Below are 21436 nucleotides of genomic sequence, written 5' to 3'. Positions count from 1 at the left end.
TGGGGTTTCTGTCCTCTGACCTTGGCTACCGTTGTCTGATCTTTACGAGTTAACCTCCCCCTTCACTTCCCTGAACAAATCTGCAGGCAGCACCAGGCTTACAGGACTGCTGGTCTGTCTTGGTAGCTCAGACTTGCTTCTTGGCCCTAAGCAGAGGCACAGAAAAAAAGCAGGGCTTCAAACCCAGCAAGGAAGGTATGGCAGTTATGTCCCATGCTTCCAAAGGATTTCAAATTAGCAGCCGGGTGTGGTAGCACACACCTGTGGTCCCAGCAGCTTGGGAGACTGAGGCAGGGGGATCAAGTTCAAGGCCAGCCTCAGCAACTTAACTATGTCCTATGCAACTTGGAACCTGTCTTTAAAAGGGTTGGGGATGTGGCCTGATTGTTGATCACCCCTTGGTTCAATACCACCCCACACACACACAAAAAAAAATCATATAAGTGAAAATTTAGTACATTTTTATTATGGAATACTAGATCCGAAAACCAAGTAGCATAGTAAAATGAAGGCCCTTATACCTCTCTCCTGAAGGCCAACCCTAACCCATTTTTCAGGGGTACTGGGGATTGAAGCCAGGGCATTTGACCAGAGCTACATCCCAGCCCTTATTTTGAGACGGTCATCCTGAGTTGTCAAGACTGGACTCAAACTTGAAGACATACGCTCACATGAATCCCATCAGAAATTTATAAGAAGCATTTCTTGAGGTTCTGGAGATCAAACTCACTCTACCTGAGCCTCACCCCCAGCCCAAGAAAGCTAATGTGTTGTGCATGTCAACAATCCCCTGCCTACTGAATTGCCACTGGGTTTCAGGCAATAAAATCTGTACGTTTGAAGTGAAGAATACAATTGTAAGAATAAATCTGGATGTCATGGACAGGCCTGATGTCCTTCACCAGCTGAATTAGCTCATTCTGAACCTGGTCAAATTTCATGGGGTTGATCTCAGTCCAAGAATCCCCGAGGATTTCGTCAAAGATCTCCAGAGGGGCAGGGTACTTCCCTTGTTCCAGCGGCAGGCTAGCGGTGTGGCTCAGCAGGTTCTTAAGAGCAGTCAGGGGGATTTGGTTCCCACAGAAACTGAAGGTTTTGAGCTGGGAACAGTGACCCAGGGCTGGTGAGATGGCATTTAGCTGGGACTCTGTTATCTCACAAAACTCTAAGACCAGGGTCTCAAGGGTGTGTGCCACCTTCTCCAGCAGGACCCGGAGGGGCTCAGGACTCATATCTTTCATGGAAAAAGAGCTGAGATCCAGACACTTCAGTTGATCAGTGCTCGGACACAGGGACAGATGCTTTAAATCCTTCTCCTTGAGCGGACAATCTCTCAGCGAGAGTGTTTTTAAGGGGGTCCGACTCCTGGAGAGAAAGCAAAGAGTTACTTCTGGAGAATGAAGGCACCACGTGGATACAGTGGGAAATGGTAGGTGAGAACTGTCTAATCCCAAACCCAAGGTCGCCCTGACCTTCTGATGATGGTGGACCCCCCAGGACACTGTGGGTTGCAGAATCTGCTCCTACACTCACCCATTTCAGGGTGAGCCTTTCACCACCACTTGAGTGACCAGGTGGGTCCATCATCTCTAAGGCTCCTCCCCTGACTGCCAAGCCGAAGGCCACAGCTCTGGCCACAGGAGGTCAGGGGGAGTCATGTACGAAGGACAAACCCAGGCAAGATGAAGGAAACCCACCCGGGTTGTCCACCTGTGGGGCTCACACCTTGTACCCTCCATCCCTGCTCCTCACCCTCTAGTCCAGAATCACCACCTGAGGCTCAGAGCAGCCTTCCCCAGGGGGGCATTGGGGGCGGCTCCTCTGCTCCCCGCTGGAGAGCACAGAGCTTCCCTGTTGCAAGGTGCAGGTGAGGGGGCTTCCCTCCTCCAGCGCCCTCTCCTCTACCCCGTCTCCCACCTCCTTCGCTGGACAGGCCTCCCAGGGAAGGAACCTCACCCACCCTCACTAGCTCCTGTCCCCCCAGCTGGCTTTTCTACATGGTGGCACTTCCCAGACCATGCACCCCGGTTTAGCCCTCTGCTTCTGTGTGGGTGGTGATGAGACCATCCTTCAGGACTGAGCAGGGACCAGAACCTGCGGTCACTCGGTCACTCTCCAGCATCTCCTTCCCTGACATGGCTAGTGGCCAGGGCACAAGCCCTGTAACTGCTCGGTAAGCAAAAATGGCTTTTGCGGCAATGCGCACCCCTCGTGCTTACAGGAGGATTTTGTGCAGCATTCCGCAGAGGAAGAAGACGTTGTTCACGTAGAGCTCGCGGAGTTTGTTCACCTTCCGCAGTTGAAAGCTGTATCTATGGGAATACCACCTGTTTTTGGAGCGCTTGGTGAAGACCTGCGGGCTCATGTTGGAGAAATGGAGGACAAGAAGGTTCCTCATCTTGCTCAGGATAAAACAAAAACGGAACATTATTTCCAAACTCCAGAATTCAGCATTCACCTCCAGTTCCCGCACGTAGTAAAAGGACACAGTCCTCGGGATTGTATACTCTGAGTAGCAACCATTGACCTGGAGCTTCTTGCAGTATATACGGACCACCCTCCTTGCTTTCATCACCCACTCAGTGAGGATGAAAAGTAATCTTGGGAAGACTGTGTCCGGACAGAATTCTATGAAGATCTTCAAGCGTGGCTTCGCTGCTCTTTGGCTGCATTTCTCTCTTTCCTTTGGAGACGCGGCCTCTTGTGAGCAGGCACCCAGTGGGGCTCTGGACCACTGATTGGGGCAGTCCTGATTCATTCGAAAATCGATTGCTTTCAGTTTCCATTTCCTATGGAGAAAATGGGAAGGAGGCTGGAAAAATAGACAAAGACCCGCCGGCTTCCAACCTGTGCATTAGACCCCAGTGAACCCCTTTTTCTGGGTGGCTGCTCCTCTGCTCTCCTATTTTTCTCCGTGTCCTTTCTCCTTGAATCCAGCCAGGGACCCTTCCTGTGGAGGGGGCAGGGCAGCCTCCTCCCTGGCACCACCTGGTCCACCCTTCACCCTGCCCTGCCTCCCCCCACCCCATGTCTCTTCCTGGGCCCCCCTCACCTGGGGTGAACCTTGTTGAAAATCAGCGAGCTTAGCCCATACAGTAGAGTTCTTAAGGCCGTCAGATCTCCTGTCTTCACCAGGTAGTCCACATGCAGACAGGCCAAGGGGCAGGACAGCACCATCTTCTTTAGCATCTCCTTGTGACCCCCCATTATAGCCTCCTTGTACAACTGCAGGATGAGCACCCTGGGCAGGTACTCCAGATTGGGGATGGGCAAGTCCTTTTCGCATAGTACGTTCTGTATCACCAGTTCCTGGAGTGTGGGTACGGTCTGGAAGCTCATCCTGTTGAATCTGCAGGGAACGGAGGCACCCTTTCAGGCCAAGCCTGAAAAACCCCTTCTCATCCAGCCTAGGTCCAAATCCTGGTAAGCCACAGCTCTGTGGTGGTGGGGATCAAATCCCCAGTATCCAGGTCCACCTCTGGTCCTCCCAACTCTAATCCCACTAGTTATCAAGGAGTCTGAAGGCTCACCAGTCCCCCTATGGACAGGTGACTCATCTTCACTTTTGAGATCCTGGGGAGTGAACCAAGGGCTGAATGCTTGCCAGACAAGTGCCTTACCACTGATCCACATCCCAAACCTAAACCTCACTTAGGACCACCTGAAAGAGAATGGAAATGTCACAGGGCCAATGCCCAGCCTGGTGGCACAAGCCTGTAATTCTAGCAACTTGGGACACTGAGGCGGTAGGACTACAAGCTCAAGTCTAGCCTCAGCAACTTAACAAGACCCAAGGCCCTTGTGAGAGATCCAATCAGAATAAAAAATTCAAAGGGCTGGAATGTGGCTAAGTGGTAAAGCACCCTGAGTTCAATCCCCATTACCAAAAAATAATTTTAAAAAATGAGAACCTCAAGTTCAAGGGCAGCTTGGGAAACTGAGCAAGACCTTGTCCGAGGCTCAAGATGTTGTTCAGTGGTAGCGAGCTTGCCGAGCATGTGAGGCCCTGGGTTCAATTCCCTGTACCACACATGCACACACAAAACCATAAACATGTGGACATGTACAGATGTAAATCTAGATATAGCTATAGCTTAGGAGCTGTGCTGAGGGTGGTAGCTCAGTGATATAGGTTACTGAGCCCACATATAGCCTTGGGTGAGATCCCCATTGGACCCCAAAAATGAAAATCCGAACTTTTGGTTGCTGAACTTAGAGGAAGTTTCTTTGGGGTTCCTGGTTTCAGAGGTTCATTCCATGGACAGCCAGCTCCATTGCTCAAGAGGCAGAAGAACATGACCAAACAGAGCCTCAGAAAAGCTGATCAGTACCGGGCAGCCTGGAGGTGGTGGGCACGGTGCCAAGAAACTTTAACAGGGGTTCACAGGATGCTTTCATTATATCCCTTGTGGCTTTGAAACTTACATGTTTCTCCCCCCACCCCTGCATCTTCTTTTCTCTAGCCTTCTCTTTCATGATCTCCCTGATCTCCTTCCTGATCTCCCCTTCCTAATCCCATTTTCTTGAATCACCTCTATAAAAGCCCCCTGTTCCTGAGGATAGGCAGAAGCACAGGCTTTGGGACACTAGTCCCTGTTTCTTCTTTGCTACCAAAACAATAAACCTTTTTCCTTTTTCTCAATATCTTGTCATTGCTATTGGATCAGCATGGAGGATGGGGCCAAGCCTTTGGTTGCAAAAATATAAACCCAAAGACACATCCACAGGGACCTATTTCCTCCAGCTACACCCCACCTGCCTAGAGTTTATCACCCAGTTTATCATGGGTGATTAAACTCTAAATAGATGAATGTACTGATTATGGATCTTATAACCCAATCGTCTCACCCCTTTCATTAACACTAGAACCTTTGGGAGAATACACCCTATCCAAACCGTGACACCAAAATCTAGTAAGAAAACATTGATATAAAATATATACATCACACATATGTGCACATATTCCTTTGTTTTGCAGTGATGGGGTTTCAACCCAGGTCCTCATACTAGGCAAGTCTTCTAACACTGAGCAACACCCTCACCCTGTTTTAAGCTCTAAATACAAAATAACTTGTAAAACCACAATACCACAAATTCCATGAACTGTCATTTAAAGTAATATAGACTACATATGAAAATTGTCAAGACAATTCAAAATCAAATAGATAGCTCTCGCTTACAAATTTTGCACTGGGTCAGGCACAGTGGCACACACCTGTAATCCCAGCAGCTCGGGAGGCTAAGACAGGAAGATCTTGAAAGCCAGCCTCAGCAATGGTGAGGCACTAAGCAATTCAGTGAGACCCTGTCCAAGCAACTCAGTGAGACCCTGTCTCTAAATAATATATAAAAATAGGGCTGGGGATGTGGCTCAAATGGTCAAGTGCCCCTGAGTTCAATCCTTGGTGCCCAAAAAAGAAAAAAAAATCATTGGGTGCAGTGGTGCATGCTGGTAATCCCAGCAATTTAGGAGGCTGAGGCAGGAGCATCAAAAGTTTAAGGCCAGCCTTAGCAATTTAGGGAGATTCTAGGCAACTTACGGAGGCCCTGTGTAAAAAAAAAAAAAAAAAAATGTAAAAGGTGCTGGAGATGTGGCTCATTTGTTAAGCAGCCCTGAGTTCAATCCCCAGTCCACAAAAAGTCAAGTTGCAGGTCAGCCACAGCACCTTAGCAAGACGTTGACCAATTTAGGTAAACCCTGATTCAAAATAAAACACGGGTCTGTGGAGATGAGGCTCAGTGGTAAAGCATCCTTGGGTTCAATCCCTAAGAATCATCATCAGCAGTGGTGGCAAACTGGGCTGCAGTCACCAGGGCAGACTGGCTGTGGTAGACAGGGTGGCGCATCCTTAGGGGGGCTGTCACTTACCCTCTCTGCACGTCTGGATGGAACGGTCTGGCTCTCCAAGTGTCAACAGATCCAGGCAGTGACTCTTGGTCCAGGATTCTCTGGAACCTTCTCTGGCTGCTCTGAAGCTTTTATTCCTCCTCTCCAAACCCCTCCCTTGCAATCAGAAGCTCATATCTGACTAGATTATTGAATCTCATCCAATTAATCCTGGTTGGATTTTCATCTTATTGATTGGTTTTAGCAGATCTCCAGGCAGGAAGGGGAAGGGATTCTGGGTGGGGTGGAGATCCTCTCAGGGATTTCTTTCACAGAGCTTCATTCACAGGGTCACCCTCGGTTCTGAGCATGAGACACCAAAGGACTTCATCTGATATTGGACTCAGAGAAACCCCTGAAAGCTCATTGTTCAGGGGTCCGTGGCCACACTGATATTGCGAACCTGTTCTAGAGTTAAAACCTCTTAGGTGTGATGGCTCACTTCTTTAATCCCATCTATGCCAGCAGCCCCAGAGGCTGAAGGAGGGCAATCCCTAAAGCAAGGAGCTCCAGGCTAGCCTGGTCAGCAGGGTGAGAACCCATCTCAGAAACAAAGACAAAAATGCTTTATGAAGCCGGGCGTGGCAGCACACACCTCTAATCCCAGTAGCTCTGGAGGCTGAGGCAGGAGGATTGGAAGTTCAAGGCTGGCCTCAGCAATTTTAGTGAGGCCCTGAGCAACTCAATAAGACCCTGTCTCAAAATAAAATACAAAAAGTGGCTCAGTAGAAAAGAAATTGGAAAAGAGTTGCTAGAGACACTAAAAACCAGCCTCTACTTCAGAGCCAAGCCTGTCCAAGGAAGGGACATGGCCTTTGTCCTTGGAAAGACCCACAGAGCACTCCTAGGCACATTCCCACCCTGCTAAGTTGTTTATCTACAAATAACAGGAGAGATATGCTGAGCCAGGTGTCCCTGACTCAGTCAGGCTAGGTGGGGACCCATAGCAACCCCCTAGCAGCCACCAATCAGCATGAGACAGGGAAATACCTGGGATGCCAGATGACCCTCCCAGTAGTTTATGGTGTTGGAAAACCATGTAATTCAGCATGAACACCCCTCTTGGCTTAAACCAATCAGTTCAAATGAATCCCTTTCTTGTAGTAACCAATCACCCCTACCCAACTTGTTCCCACCAGTGAATGTGCTAATTATGTTTTAGAGTTGTTGTTTGATTTTCCCGGGTGTGTGATGATTTGCTAAGAGATGCTATGATGTGTGTGGGGGTCCTTGCCTTCTCCAAAGAATGTATAAAACTGCTGCAAACCCTGGGCTTCAGGCTTCTCAGCATCACCAGTTGCTGTGTGCGCGTGGAGGACTGAGCTAGCTCGCAATAAACACCTCTTTGCTGCTTACATCCTGGTCTCTGGTGGTCTTTGAGGGTCCCGAATTGGAGCATAACAACACAACAGAGACTCCTAAAACCTCTCGCTACCCTCGAGGACAGGGAGGGAGAAGCAGTCTTTTGTTCCCTTACAAGGTAAAGGATGTTTCAGGGGGATCAGCTCAGCAAACTGGCTTGAGAATAGAGTCACCTGTACGGGTAAAAGAAATTGAAGTTAAAGGGTAAAAGACGGGGTGCTGTAAAAGTTTCTAAGCTGCAAGGTCTGAGTTAAAATGTAAAGGAGTTATTGTTAGGTTTCTATGCTACCTGCAAAACCCGAAATTTCTGTAGCTGTTAAGACAATGCTTAGAACCGCCCAGTAAATATTTCCCCTGACTATTTGGTTGTTTAGGGCTCTGTGTGGTCACACATAGGCATTGCAGGGCCTGGACCAATCAGTTTAAATGTGTACTCTCCTTAGGAATGACCTATCACTCCAGCCTGACCTGTTCCCGCCAATGAATGAACTAATCATGTTTAGGAGTTGTTGTTCAATTTTCCCGCGCCTCATGATGATTTGTTCTGATGTATACAAAGCCCTCCGCCCTCCCCAAAAAGTGTACTTAAGCAGTGCTCAGCCCCTGCTCGGGGCTCTGGGCTGCTTTCCCTTCTTGAGTGGGCACGGAGCCCCAGAATGCTGGTTCAATAAATCCCCCTTCTGCCAATTGCATGAGTGGTCACTTGGTGGTCTCTTTCTCCGACGTTTCGCGGGATCCTTACATCATCAGATATGAGCTGGGACCTGAGACCAGAGAGCAGCTTTGACTACCAGCCCTGGGAAGGCCACTTTTCCGTGTCTGAAGCCACTGAGGGTGGAAGCTGTGGGTACCTCTCAGGATGTTGGGGAGCAAGAAATGTAGGTCAAAGTGTGAGTCCCTCTCATCATGGCAGCCACCACCTGGAGCCTTTCAATGTCAGGGTTCTTCCTACAGGGGCATTTCCCAGGCAATGCTGAGCCCCACACAGTGCCAGGGTCCTTTATCCTATAAAAGCAAAGTCTAAGGAACAATGACATTTTAACGAGTGTTAGATAATAGTGAGACATGGTGGTACAGGTCTGCAGTCTGAGCAACTGGGGAGGCTGAGGCAGGAGGATTGCAAGTTTGAGGCCTGCCTCAGCACTTGAATTTAGTAAGACCATCAGCAGCATATCAAGTCCAAGTTTAAAAATGAAAAGGACTGGGGAAGCCAGGCACAGTGGCACATGCCTATGATCTCAGTGGATCAGGAGGCTGAGACAGGAGGATCTTGAGTTCAAAGCCAGCCCTGGCCCCTCCTTACATGGAAAATAACTTTGAAGCTATCAATCTAATTCAAACTCTCCTCTTGTTGCCTTTGGGGGGTTTTGTGGTACTGGTTTCTGTGGAACTCAGGAGTGCTCTACCTCTGAGCTATATCCCCAATGCTTTTTGATTTTATTTGAGAAAACCTTCACCAAGTTTCCCAGGCTGGCCTAGAGTATGTGATCCTCCTGCCTCAGCCTCCAAAGTGGCCGGGACTACAGGGAGGTGTGCACCATCAGGCCCCGTTTTCTGTTTTATTTTGCAGTGAGCAACTCCTCTACCATAGAGCTACATCCCCACCCAATATGGGTATTTTCTTTTATTCTAATGAACACTCTTTTCTTGTTTCAGGAAAGAACATTCCTAAAGCCATAATGTTCAATATTAAAATCTAATACATTAAAGATAAAAAAGTTTATTTGAGTAAAAAGCAATCCATGAACTGGGGAACTCCACATTGGAAGACATTCCCTGGCCAGGTGCGATGACACACACTCCTAATCCCAGCAACTGGGGAAGTTGAGCAGGAGGATCACAGCCTGGGCAATTTAGCAAGACCCTAAGCAACTTAGTGAGAGCCTGTCTCAAAATAAAACAAAAAGGGCTGGGAAGGTAGCAGAGTGGTCAAGCCCCTGGGTTCAATTCATAATATCAAAAAAGAAAAAAATATATCCTAATAAATACAATTATATTTATATATATTTTTTATAAATGACATGATTTAACCAACTAATAAATCAATGGTGGAGGCCTGCTTATCTGATCAAAACCTCGTGTTTGTTCTTCAAGGTGTTTAAATTTGGGGTGATGCCAGGCATGGTGGCACACGCCTGTTTTCACAGAGACAGGAGAGGCTGAGGCAAGAGGATCACAAGTTCATGGGCAGCCTCAGCAACTTAATGAGGCCCTCAGCAACTTAGCAAGACCCTGTCTTAAAATAAAATATAAAAGCTGAGCTTGGTGGCACACTCCTGTAATCCCAGCTGCTCAGGAGGCTGAGGCAGGAGGATCGTGGGTTCAAAGCCATCCTTAGCAACAGCAAGGATGCTGTTGCGCTAAGCAAATCAGTGAGACCCTGTCTCTAAATAAAATACAAAATAGGGCTTGGGATGTTGAATGCCCCTGAGTTCAATTCCTGGTTAAAAAAAAAAAAAAAAAGACAGAAAATTGAGGGTGGTAGTGCTTTGTTTACAGGAAAACATCACTTTTCATCAATTAGGGTACAAGTTTCTTTCTGTTGAATAGAATAAAATAAAAGAAAGAAAGAACTACTATGAGCCCAAGTTATTCACCTCAGATCACACTGCTGGAAGAGAATTCAAAGTATTATTAAAATGCTCAGGGGACCTGGGTGGAGCTCAGGAACTATGGGTCCTTGTCACAATTTATGTCCTGAGTGAACTACAGAAAATACCTGGGTGCTCCAGTCGGCCTCTGGGGCTGGCATCCACTTTACTGCCAGTTCTGGGAATCTCTGGTGCACCCCAGTCCCCGGGCAACCCATGTGGGACCTTCCCAGAGCCAGCCCACATTGTCCACCAGAGGCACAGCCACAGTGGTGTCCTGCCAGGCGGCACAGAGCTCCTGCTGCACGTTCCTTGGAAGCATTTATTTTCTCTGCAGAGCCGCAGCCTCTGCTGCTCCTGCTGTTTCCCCCTGGATCTGCTTTTTTAAAATTGATTTTATAGCATTTCAGTCAGTTGTGCATATTTAACCTGAGTCTAGTCATAAAGAAATATCAGTCAATTGTACCTTGAGGTACAGACTCTCGTAATCCCAGCAGACCCTCATAATCCCAGCAGACCCTCGTAATCCCAGCAGACTCTCTAAATAAGCTAATATTATGAAAAATTTTTGAAAATATTGAGGGAACATCTAGTTCATTCATTTTATTATTTTTTATTCTATTTTGTTATACACAATGGCAGAATGCAGTCATTCCACATTACACATATAGAGCACAATTTTTCATATCTCTGGTTGTATATAAATTATGTTCATGCCAATTTGTGTCTTCATACATGTACTTTGGATAATGATGTCCATCACATTCCACCATCCTTGCTAATCCCCTGCCCCTCCCTTCCCCTCCCTTCCCCTCCCACCCCTCTGCCCTATGTAGAGTTCATCTATTCCTCCCAAACTCCCCCTCCCTACTCCACTATGAGTCTCTCACCTTATATCTCAGAAAACATTAGAATGGCCTTTGTTTTTGGGGATTGGCTGACTTCACTTAGCATTATCTTCTCCAATGCCATCCATTTACCTGCAAATGCCATGATTTTATTCTCTTTTATTGCTGAGTAAAATGTCATTGTGTATATAGGCACATTTTTTTTATTTATTCCTGCTCCAATGCTGAGGCCTGGAGCCCTGTGCGGGGTCACAGTGCTGGTGATTTCTGTGGAAAGCAGCTGTTTAGGAGTCCTTGAACACTCTCTGTGATGCAGTATTCCAACTAGGTGAGATCTGGACCACAGACTGACAAAGAATGCTGCCTCCCCCTGGCCCGCCATCTTCGTTCTCCCCACCCTTTTTATTTTTTTATTTGTTATTTTTTTTTAAAGAGAGAGAGAGAGAGAGAGAGAGAGAGAGAGAGAGAGAGAGAGAGAGAATTTTTTTTTAATATTTATTTTTTAGTTTTCGGCGGACACAACATCTTTGTTTGTATTTGGTGCTGAGGATCAAACCCAGGGCCACATGCATGCCAGGCGAGCACACCACCACTTGAGCCACATCCCCAGCCCCTCCCCACCCTTTTTAAATGCTGGTGATGGAACCCTGTGATGCTTTACCCCACTTAACTACCTCCCCAGTCCTTTCATTTATTTTGAGACAATTTCCGGCCAAATTGCTAAGGGCCATGATAAATTGGTGAGGTCAGTCTTGAATTTGCAGTCCTCCTTCCTCAGCCTCTGATGTGGCCAGTGTTATAGGTATCTGCCACCACACTTGGCTCTAACACTGTTTTTTTCCCTAAGCCGCAGAGAGAGGTTTATTTGGTAAAGTAGATACAAATTCTAGGGAGAATGGTGCAATATCAGGAAAATGCCTTTGAGGTAAAGCAAGGAATACTCACTCAAGGTGAAAAACCAGCCTCTACCTCAGAGCAAAGCCTGTCCAAGGAAGGGACTTGACCTTTGTCCTTGGAAAGACCCACAGAGCACTCCTAGGCACATTCCCACCCTGCTAAGTTGTTTATCTACAAATAACGGGAGAGATCTGCTGTGCCAGGTGTCCCTGACTCAGTCAGGCTAGGTGGGGACCCATAGCAACCCCCTAGCAGCCACCAATCAGCAGGAGAAAGGGAAATACCTGGGATGCCAGATGACCCTCCCAGTAGTTTATGGTGTTGGAAAACCATGTAATTCAGCATGAACACCCCTCTTGGCTTAAACCAATCAGTTCAAATGAATACCCCTTTTGTACTGACCAATCACCCCTACCCAACTTGTTCCCGCCAGTGAATGTGCTAATCATGTTTTAGAGTTGTTGTTTGATTTTCCTGGGGTGTGTGATGATTTGCTAAGAGATGCTATGATGTATGTGGGGTCCCTGCCTTCTCCAAAGAATGTATAAAACTGCTGCAAACCCTGGGCTCGAGGCCTCTCAGCATCACCAGTTGCTGTGTGCATGCGGAGGACCAAGCTATCTCGCAATAAACACCTCTTTGCTGTTTACGTTGATCTTGGTCTTTGGTGGTCTTTTGGGGGTCCCGAATTCGAGCATAACAAAGGCAGAGTGCAGGCTATCTCCAGAGGGAGAGAAAATCTCTGGCACTAGTTTTATTTTTCACTGAAGAAGAAAGCTGAGGTTCAAGCATTAAATCTTTCACTTGTGTTAGTTCTGCGGAAAGTGGTGAGTTAGGGGCTTTACAGATTCCAGAAGAATCTTCAGATTCACATTTGGATTTCTTGCTGGGAGCCTGCCAGCCCTGAGACAAGCTTGAGGGTCCAAGTGCAGGTTTCTGGTATTAGCAGAACTTCTTAAGTGAAGTTCAAGATTTTTTTTTTCCCTGACTTTGAGGTCTGGGTAAATTTGCCTTTGACAGTCAGGCAAGGTGGCTCACCCCTGTAACCCGAGCAACTCAGAGAAGCTGGCAGGAGATGGCAAGATCCAGGCTAGCCTCAGCAGCTTAGTGAGACCCTGTCTCAGACTAAAACAAGAAAAGATAAAAAGGGCAGAGATGTAGCTTGGTGACAGAGAACTCCTGAGTTCAATCCTTCATACAGGGGAGAAGGAAAGAAGGGAGGAAAGGAGGGAGAGAGAGAGGGAGAGAGGGAAGGAAGGAAGAAAGAAAGATAGGGGGAGGAAAAGAAAGGAAAAAAAAGAGAAAGAAATGGAGGGTAGGGGAGGAGAAAGGAAGGAAGGAAGGGGGAGAAAGAAATTGCCTCTGGCAGTATACAGACCAAGACCAGGCAAGATTGGTTAGGGGTTGAGAATCCATCAGGGACGCAAGATTGCTTTTTTTAATAAGTAAACTTTTTTTTTTTGAGAGAGAGAGAGATAATTTTAATATTTATTTATTTATTTTTATAGTTTTCAGCGGACACAACATCTTTGTTATGTGGTGCTGAGGATCCAACCTGGGCCGCACGCATGCCAGGCAAGCGTGCTACCACTTGAGCCACATCCCCAGCCCCTGAAAGATTGGCTTAACACTTGGAATAAACCTGGAGTGCAAATCTCCTTTCATATTTGAATAACAATTTCATTGATTAACCACATCAATGGAATAAAGCAAAAAAAAAAAAAAAAAAGAAATAAGAATCATCTCAATTGACACAGGGAGAAATATTTGTGTGCCAGGTATGATGGTGCATTCCTGTTAACCCCAGCTACAGGAGACTGAGGCAGGAGGACCACAGGTTCAAAATCAGCCTCAGCCATTCAGTGAGACCCTGTCTCAAAAATAAAACATAAAAAGGGCTGGGGACATGGCTCAGTGGTTAAATGCCCCTGGATTAAATCCCAAGTACCCACCCACCCTGCAAAAAATATATGGGAGATTCAGAGAGAAGGGAAGGCTAAGAAGGTCCCCTAGGCAGGAATGAATAGGTGGCTGGGGGGGGGGGGGGGGGGGGGGGCGAGAAAGGTTTTTCTTTCTTTTCATTTTCTTCCTTGTTTTCAATGGAAAATTGTTTTTAAATTGATAAAAATGATCTATGAGAGAGCTGCCACCGCCGTCCTCGCCAAGGGCGCAGCCAGAAGCGCGGTTCGCCATCCACCGCCTTGGTGATGAGCATAGGAGCCCCAGGTAGTCCTTCCAGGAGCTGAATTGCTGCCGGTGCGCCTGACCCTGGGCACTCACGTAGCGGGCACTGGGCACGACCGCCACGGGCGCGGGGACGCGGCCACGGCGGGGCCAGCAGGGCGCCCAGGGAAAAGCCTCCATGGGCAGGCTGCTGGCTTCAGGCATCACGCCGCCTCCCCGCCGCCAGCGCAGGCTGGACAGAAGGGACAAGCCAAGCCTGCCCGCCGGCCAGCCGCTTAAACAAATTTTTGGTACTAGGGATGAAACCCAGGGGTGCTCTACCACTGAGCCACATCCCTAGCCCTGAAATTTTTTCATTTTCAGACAGGTTCTCACTAAGTTGCTGAGGGCCTGGCTAACTTGCTGGGGCTGCGAATGCAGCTCAGGGGTAGTGTGTTTACCTAGCGGGCAGGAAGGCGGAGTTCTCTTCCCACCCCAGGAAGGGGGGAATCCTTCACCTCAGTCTTTTCCCAGCTACCCTGAAGCCAGGGTTCTGTGTCCTCTGAATTTGCAGCCACATGCTAAGTTTCATCTCTAAGTGCCCAGAGGAGAGATTTTCCTATGCACCTGACTGGGAAGGCACACAGTAACAGCACAGCTGCTTCCTGACAGGGACCTGGGCCATGAAACATCCAGTTGCGCCAGGATAAAGGGTGCCTATCTGCCCAATAAGCTCAGGAGAAGGCACAGATCCAGATGTTCAGGGGAGGCCTAATGTCCCTCAGTATCCCCATCAGCTTAGCAGGAAGCTGGACAAACCACCAACGTGGAGAGTAGGACACTGATTGGTCTCCAGAGGGGCGGGGCACATGCTCTAGGCTTAACTGGCTCAGCCTGGCAGAGTGCAGCAGGTGGTTCTCCAGGACTGACATGGGGAGGTACCATTGAAGCTGAACATGGTGAGCTGGGAGCAGCGGCTCAGGGAAGGTGGGTGGCATGGAGCTGCCAGCCCATGACCTCACAGTCCTGCAATTCCAGGGTCTGCAGAGTAGCTACCACCTTTCTGTAGCAGAACTTGGAGGTGCATGTGACTTCAACTGGAGGTTTTTTGGAAGAAGGGGGACTGGGAATTGAACCCAGGGGTGCTCTAACACAGACCTACAACCCTAGTCCACTTCCTTTTTTATTTCAAGACAGGGTCTTGCCAAGTTGCTGAGGATCTAATTCACTGGGGCTGGTTTGGAACTTCTGATCCTCCTGCCTCAGCTTCCTGAGCCACTAGGAATAGAGGTGTTCACCACCACACCTGGCTTTAAATTTTGATGCCATCAAGATCCATGTGATTCAGCTGACTGATACCCAGGCACAGGGACAGATGCTTCAACTCAGATTCTAAGTACAGGGAGTTAGTAATTGAGAGGGTCTGGTGGGAATGGTTGCCTAAGGAGACACCAGGCAGTTAGTTCTGAGGAGCAATGTCAAGGTGGGAGAAGACAAAGTGGCCCAAGCCCAAGGTCACCCTGACCCCTGATGATGGTCAACATCCAGGATTCTGCCTGTTGCAGAATCTGCTCATTCACGTCACCCATTTCAGGGTAAGGCTTACACCAGGTAGGTCCACCATCTGCAAGGCCTCCATCCCTGCTGCTCACCCTCAACTTTGAATCACCACCTGAGGCTCAGAGCAGCCTTCCCCAGGGGGGCATTGGAGGTGGCTCTCTGCTCCCTGCTGGAGAGCACAGAGCTTCCCTGTTACAAGGTGCAGGTGTGGGGGCTTCCCTCCTTCAGCACCCTCCCCTCTACCCTGCTTCTCACCACCTTCGCTGGACAGGCCTCCCAGGGAAGGAACCTCACACCCACCTCACTAGCTCCTCTCCCCACCACCTGGCTTCCCAGCAGAGTTCAGCTTCCCAGACCACGGACCCCTGTTTAGCCCTCTGCTTCTGTGTGGGTGGTGATGAGTCCATCCTTCAGGACTAAGCAGGGAACCAGACCCTGAAGTCCCTCGGTCACTCTCCAGCATCTCCTTCTCTGACATCACCAGTGGCCGGGGTATAGCAAGTGCAATTTATTTGTTCATTTATGGTGCTGGGGATGGAACCCAGGGGTGCACTACCACTGAGTCACATTCCCAGCCCTTTTTATTTTTTGAGGCAGGGTCTCCCTAAATTGTTGCAGCTGGCCTTGAACTACTGATCCTCTTGCCTCAGCCTCCTGAGTTGCTGGGCTTTTAGTTCTGTGCCATTGTGTCCAGCAGCTCAGGCAACTGACCCTACCTCAAAATAAAATTATTAAAAGGACTGAGGTTGTATTTCAGTGCTAGAGAGCCTCGGGGTTCCATCCCAAGTACTGAAAGAAACTTTTAAAGAGAAATTATAAAAGCTGGGTTACAATATCATAGAGGATTTGAATCTTAGAGATGGAAGGGAAACCTCTTAATTATCTCAGTTCTGGGTTTAGGGAGACCTGGGATGTCTTGTCTTCTTCAGGTAAGAGGGAATTTCCTGCATAATCAGAGCATAACCTAAGTAATAGAGTTTTTCTTTATTTCTTTTTTTTGGGGGGGGTGTACTGGGATTTCACTCAGGGGTACTTGACCACTGAGCCACATCCCCAGCCGTATTTTGTATTTTATTTAGAGACAGGGTCTCACTGAGTTGCTTAGTGCCTCACTTTTTGCTGAGACTGGCTTTGAAAGTGCAATCCCTCTTCCTCAGCCTCCCGAGCTCTGGGATTACAGACATGTGCCACTGCTCCAGGCATAATGGATTTCTTCTGCAGAGAACTCAAGTTTATCCAAGGAGGTCTTATGGCTTTCATTTGCCACCTACTGTTAAAGGTGAAGAAAAACTATTTTAGAATCCTGTGCAGTAGGAGATCATAAAACAAATCATTTGCAAATTGAGAGGCATTTCTAGGAGATTGTATGGATGAGAGGTCTTGGCGTGATGCCTGAGAGGGGTGATGTGGGGTTTCAGGGCACACTTGTAGATTCCCAGTCTGGGTGTATTGCTTATTTTTCAGAAGGCAACAGTGTTGGCTCTCCTTATCCCCTGGGTACCAGAGACAGCAGAGTGAAGGTGTCTGCTGAGAACCATTTGGAGTCTGCAAGCCTATTAGTTGACAGGTGCTGGGGTTTGGAATTGCAGGAAATCTTGCATTTATAATTTTATCTATAACACCTAACTCTTGGGTATATGTCCAACCTCCCTTTAGGTTTCTTGACTGATGGGTTGTTAAATTGTGCAAGGATTTAAGTTGTATTCTATGAAGTTCTCTACAGTAGTAGGGCACCCTTGGGTTCAATCCCCAACACACACACACACACACACACACACACAAAGACTCAGACTATTATTCCCTGAACCTCAGTCCTTGTGGATAAAGCTGTGGTCTGTGGTCCACTATGACCTGAATAACTCAGATGGAAATCTCCTACTATCCTCAGATGAACTCCTTTGGAGAGCAGGTTAGTGTTCTCAGTTCCGTGGGCAACCACAGGCGCATTACCCCATCGAACAGCCACATGCATCAGAACGAATGGCACCCAGAGAGAAGTAAAGAATGGAGGGTATACTCAGAATGGCCGTGCACTATTGTGATGCCATGAGGTCCTAGGCTCCAGTGTCACTGATCAGCACTGATCAGCCACTGGGTTAGCTTCCTGACCTTTAAGCACACATGTCCCCATTGGTTCCAAGTCTCCTGATGGGACCCAAGCCTCTGTGACCCAGGCCTCCTGCATCAGCTTTTCTGTTCCCACTCATGTTAAGTAGTGCCCTGGCATCCTGTTTCTAGTTCCCCTTGGAGAGACACTCGTGTCTTACCTTTATTTTCAAGTGCACAGGAGAACATTTCTCATATATGCATCCCACTAGGCAGGCAGCCAACAGCGACACGGACTGGAGGGCAGGTTATAGATAAACCAGTTGCCACATCTATGGCAGGGTTTAGTATAGAAAAGGATGCTCTTTGGCTCTCTCACATCCCTCAGTTTCTCCATCAGCTCATCGATGAGTTGGAAAAGTCTCCCTGGGTGGATGGCACCCTGAGCATCATAGCTCTCCAGAGGGGCAGGGTACTTCTCTAGGCTCAACCGGGTCAGCCTGGAAGTGTGAAGCAGCAGGTTGCTCAGGAATGACATGGAGATGTCATTCCCATTGAAGCTCAATACCCTGAGCTGGGAGCAGCAGCTCAGGACAGGGAGGATGGCCTGGAGCTGGGAGTTGGTGATCCCACAGTCCTGCAAGTTTAGGGTCTCAAGGGTGGCTGCAGCATTCTCTAGCAGAATGACGAGGGGCTCAGGACTGAAACTCGTCAATTTGCTGCCCCACAGCGTCAGGTGTATTAGCTGGTCGAGGTTTGGAGACCCCGACAGATCATTCCAGTCTGGATCTGAGAGCAGGCAGTTGGTTATTGAGAGGGTCTCCAGGGGGGTCTTCAGGAGCCTAAGCAAAGTTCAAGCAGTTAGTTCTGAGGAGTGATGTCAAGGTGGGAGAAGACAAATTGGCCTAACCCAAGGTCATCTTGACCTTCTGATGAAGGTCTACACCCAGGACTCTGCCTGTTGCAGAATCTGCTTATTAGTATCACCCTGTTTCATGCTGAGCCTTTCACCCTCACTTGAGTGACCGGGTGGGTCCATCATCTATAAAGCGCCCCTCCTGGCTGCCAAGCAGAAAGCCACAGCTGTAGCAGAGGGGGTCAGGGTGAGACATGCACAAATAACAAACCCAGGCAAGATGGAGCCGCCCAACCTGGGGTTGCCCTCCTGCGGGGCTCACACCCTGTACCCTCCACCCCTGCTCCTCACCCTCCAGTCCAGAATCACCACCCAGAGCTCAGAGCAGCCTTCCCCAGGGGGGCATTGGAGGCGACTCCTCTGCTCCCCGCTGGAGAGCACAGAGCTTCTCTGTTGAAAGGTGCGGGTGTGGGGGCTTCCCTCCTCCAGCACCCTCCCCTCTACCCTGCTTCTCCCCAACATTGCTGGACAGGCCTCCCAGGGAAGGAAACTCACACCTACTCACTAGCTCCTCTCCCCCCACCGGGCTCCCCAGCAGAGTTCTGCTCCCCAGACCACGGACCCCTGTTTAGGACTCTGCTTCTGTGTGGGGTTTATGTGAGACCTGGCTTCAGGACAGAGTGAAACAAACACTTCATTGACTTTCTAACATCTCCATCAATGTTAAGTCACCATGGCTGGCACACAGCAGGTGCCCGCTGAAGTTTCATGTGACAAAGCTTTTGCTCTGATGTCCTAGGACAGTTCCCTCTGCTTCCTCACCTGAGCACCTGGCACAGACGGCCTTCTAGGAAGAAGACACCATCCAGGTACAGCCTCCAGAGGCTGTCCATCTTGGCAAACTGTGAGGTAATGTCATCCATCAACTGATCTCTCTCCTCCTGGGAAGCATAGGCAGACACATAGACGTGGGAGAAGAAGAGCTTCCTCAGGTTGCTCATCTGGCCCCAATAGGTGGCAAAAGTAGCCAAGGTGGACAGTCTCCAGAAACACTGCACATCCAACTGCTGGATAAAGTCCAGATCCAATCTCTCCAAGATCTTCTCGATGGTACAGACGGGCAAAGAGCACATCTGTAGCTTCTTGCAGCACAGCTGTATCAGACCCTTCCTCTCATCCACCCTGTGAAAGAGGAAGGAGAGGAATGCATTCAGGGGTCTTTGCTGTAAGCGCAGGTTTGCTAACACCTTCAAGGGCAGAGTGGGCCCTGTGTCTGGAGAGGCCTTCACTGTTTGCCTCTCCTTCATGACTCCTGGTGAGCAGGCATCGACCACGGCTCCAGACCATGTCCTCCAGAAGTTCCCATGAACCTTCCGCAAATCCAGCACCTGCAGTTTCCACCTCCTGCGGGGACCACAGCAGAGTCTCAGCCCTGAGGCCCCTTCCTTCACCTCTCAGCTGCTGCCCCCTGCGCCACCTCTTCCTTCTGTCTCACTTTTCTCCATCCACTTCCCTCCAATCCAGCCTGGTGCCCCCACCTGTACCAGCGAGGGAGGGGCAGGCACAACCTCCTTCAGGGGTCAGCACAGCTGCCACAAGCACCTCCACATCTGGAAGCCCCTCCCAGGTGGGGCTCAGCATGGCCAAGGCCTCTCCACCCCTCCTTGCTGGCAGCACAGGAAGCCTGTTGGGCACACTTCAGCACCCACTCTCCCTGCCCACAGCCATCACTTCCCTGGACACCAGGGCGCTCCCTTCCAGGGTCCCCCTCACCTGGGGCGATCCTGCTGGGCAGCCAGCATGTCCAGCCCATCCAGTGCCACTCGGATCATCCCCAGCTGTAGCGTATTCATCAGGGCCCCCAGGGGCAGGCGGGTGAAGGGCCAGGCCTGCACCATTTTCTTCAGGACCTCAGTGTGTCTCCGGTTGAAGGCCTCCATGAAGAGTGGTGGGAAGAGCTGTATGGGCAGGTCCTCCAGAGCTAGGATGGCCCTGGACTTGTCCTTCAGGAGGCTGCGCCCTGCCAGCTCCTGGAGTGTGGGTGGGGTCTGCTGCTCATCCTCTGGAGTCTGCATGGAAGGATCCTGTGGGATGCCCCACCGAAACACATCATTCACAGCCAAGCTCCATAGCTCTACCTTATACCCACCCCAGGAAACCACTCAGCCAAGTGGCTGCTTTGGCAATCGATTGATCCAATTTCACTCTTTGTGTGGCAAACCAGGCCTGGTGGTTCAGGCCTATAACCCCATGGTTTGGGAGACTGAGGCAGGAGGATCACAAATTCCAGGGCAGCCTAGAACTTAGTGAGACCACATATCAAAATGAAAAATAAAATAGGGTTCGGGATGTAGCTCAATACTATATTGCTCCTGAGTTCAATCCCTAGCTTCAGTGAATTAATAACTAAAGTGGGTGTCATTGATTTTCATTTTTAAAATGAGCAATTTTTAAATCAATTTACTTACTTATACTTTTCTTTTTTTGGTGATACTAGGGATTAAAGCAAGGGGTAGCTTACCACTGAGCTACACCTTTTCCCCTTTTGGTTTGTATTTATTAACTTTATGGCACAGGATTAAACTCAGGGTGCTTTGCCTCTGAGCTACATCCCCAGCCCTGTTTGTTTTTGATACCAAAGATTGAACTCTGGGTACTTAACCACTGAACCACATCCTCAGCTCTTTTTATTTTTTATATTGAGGCTGCTTAGGGCCTTGCTAATTTGCTGTGGCTCAGCTTCCCAAGCCACTGGGATGACAGACACCTGTCACCACACCCGGCTCCCAACCCTGTTTTATTTTGAACAGGATCTCACAAAGTTGTCCAGATAAGTCTCAAACTCCTGATCTTCCTGCCTCAGCCTCTTGAATAGCTGGATTACAGACAGGTACCACCATGAACAGTTTAAATGTAAGCAATGTTAAAAGCCACATATAGTATTTGAGAGCATTGGAAGTAAGAGATGGAAAAAGCTAACTCTGAGATGAGGCTCGATTGAAGAAGTATTTTGAAATTAAAGGTGATAAAGAGGTGGAAATTCATCTAAAAAAAAAAAGAAAAACAGAAGGAAAGAAATTCAATATGACCTAAACCAAAGCAGAAATCAAAATTATTGGGATAAAGGCAAAACTGCATTTAGAGACAAGAAATGCAGACATCTGGTCCTTTGGAGAGACAGAATATGATATTCTTTTTGCCATCACAAACTACGTGTCACCATTTT

At 48.7% G+C, this 21436-nt stretch overlaps 2 protein-coding genes across 2 annotated transcripts; both read right to left on the bottom strand.

The window, feature by feature from the left end:
• Nucleotides 1–815: 815 nt before the first annotated feature.
• LOC124081640 (PRAME family member 12-like) lies at nucleotides 816–13973 on the bottom strand. The gene is made up of 5 exons (XM_046427845.1): nucleotides 13736–13973; nucleotides 3652–3661; nucleotides 3053–3349; nucleotides 2220–2789; nucleotides 816–1365 (listed from the first exon to the last, which is right to left on the bottom strand). Exons 1-5 carry the CDS (start codon nucleotides 13971–13973, stop codon nucleotides 816–818), a joined length of 1665 nt encoding a protein of 554 aa, XP_046283801.1.
• Nucleotides 13974–17622: 3649 nt separating this feature from the next.
• On the bottom strand, nucleotides 17623–20285 carry LOC124081639 (PRAME family member 12-like). The gene is made up of 4 exons (XM_046427844.1): nucleotides 19984–20285; nucleotides 19033–19614; nucleotides 18372–18437; nucleotides 17623–18196 (listed from the first exon to the last, which is right to left on the bottom strand). Exons 1-4 carry the CDS (start codon nucleotides 20283–20285, stop codon nucleotides 17623–17625), a joined length of 1524 nt encoding a protein of 507 aa, XP_046283800.1.
• Nucleotides 20286–21436: the final 1151 nt, after the last annotated feature.

This window comes from Marmota monax, unplaced genomic scaffold (assembly GCF_021218885.2).
Source record: "Marmota monax isolate L192 unplaced genomic scaffold, Marmota_monax_Labrador192_F-V1.1 WCK01_AAM20220418_F8-fsc01676, whole genome shotgun sequence".
In the NCBI taxonomy this organism is placed as follows: domain Eukaryota; kingdom Metazoa; phylum Chordata; class Mammalia; order Rodentia; family Sciuridae; genus Marmota; species Marmota monax.
This window is presented reverse-complemented; position numbering and strand designations above follow the sequence as displayed.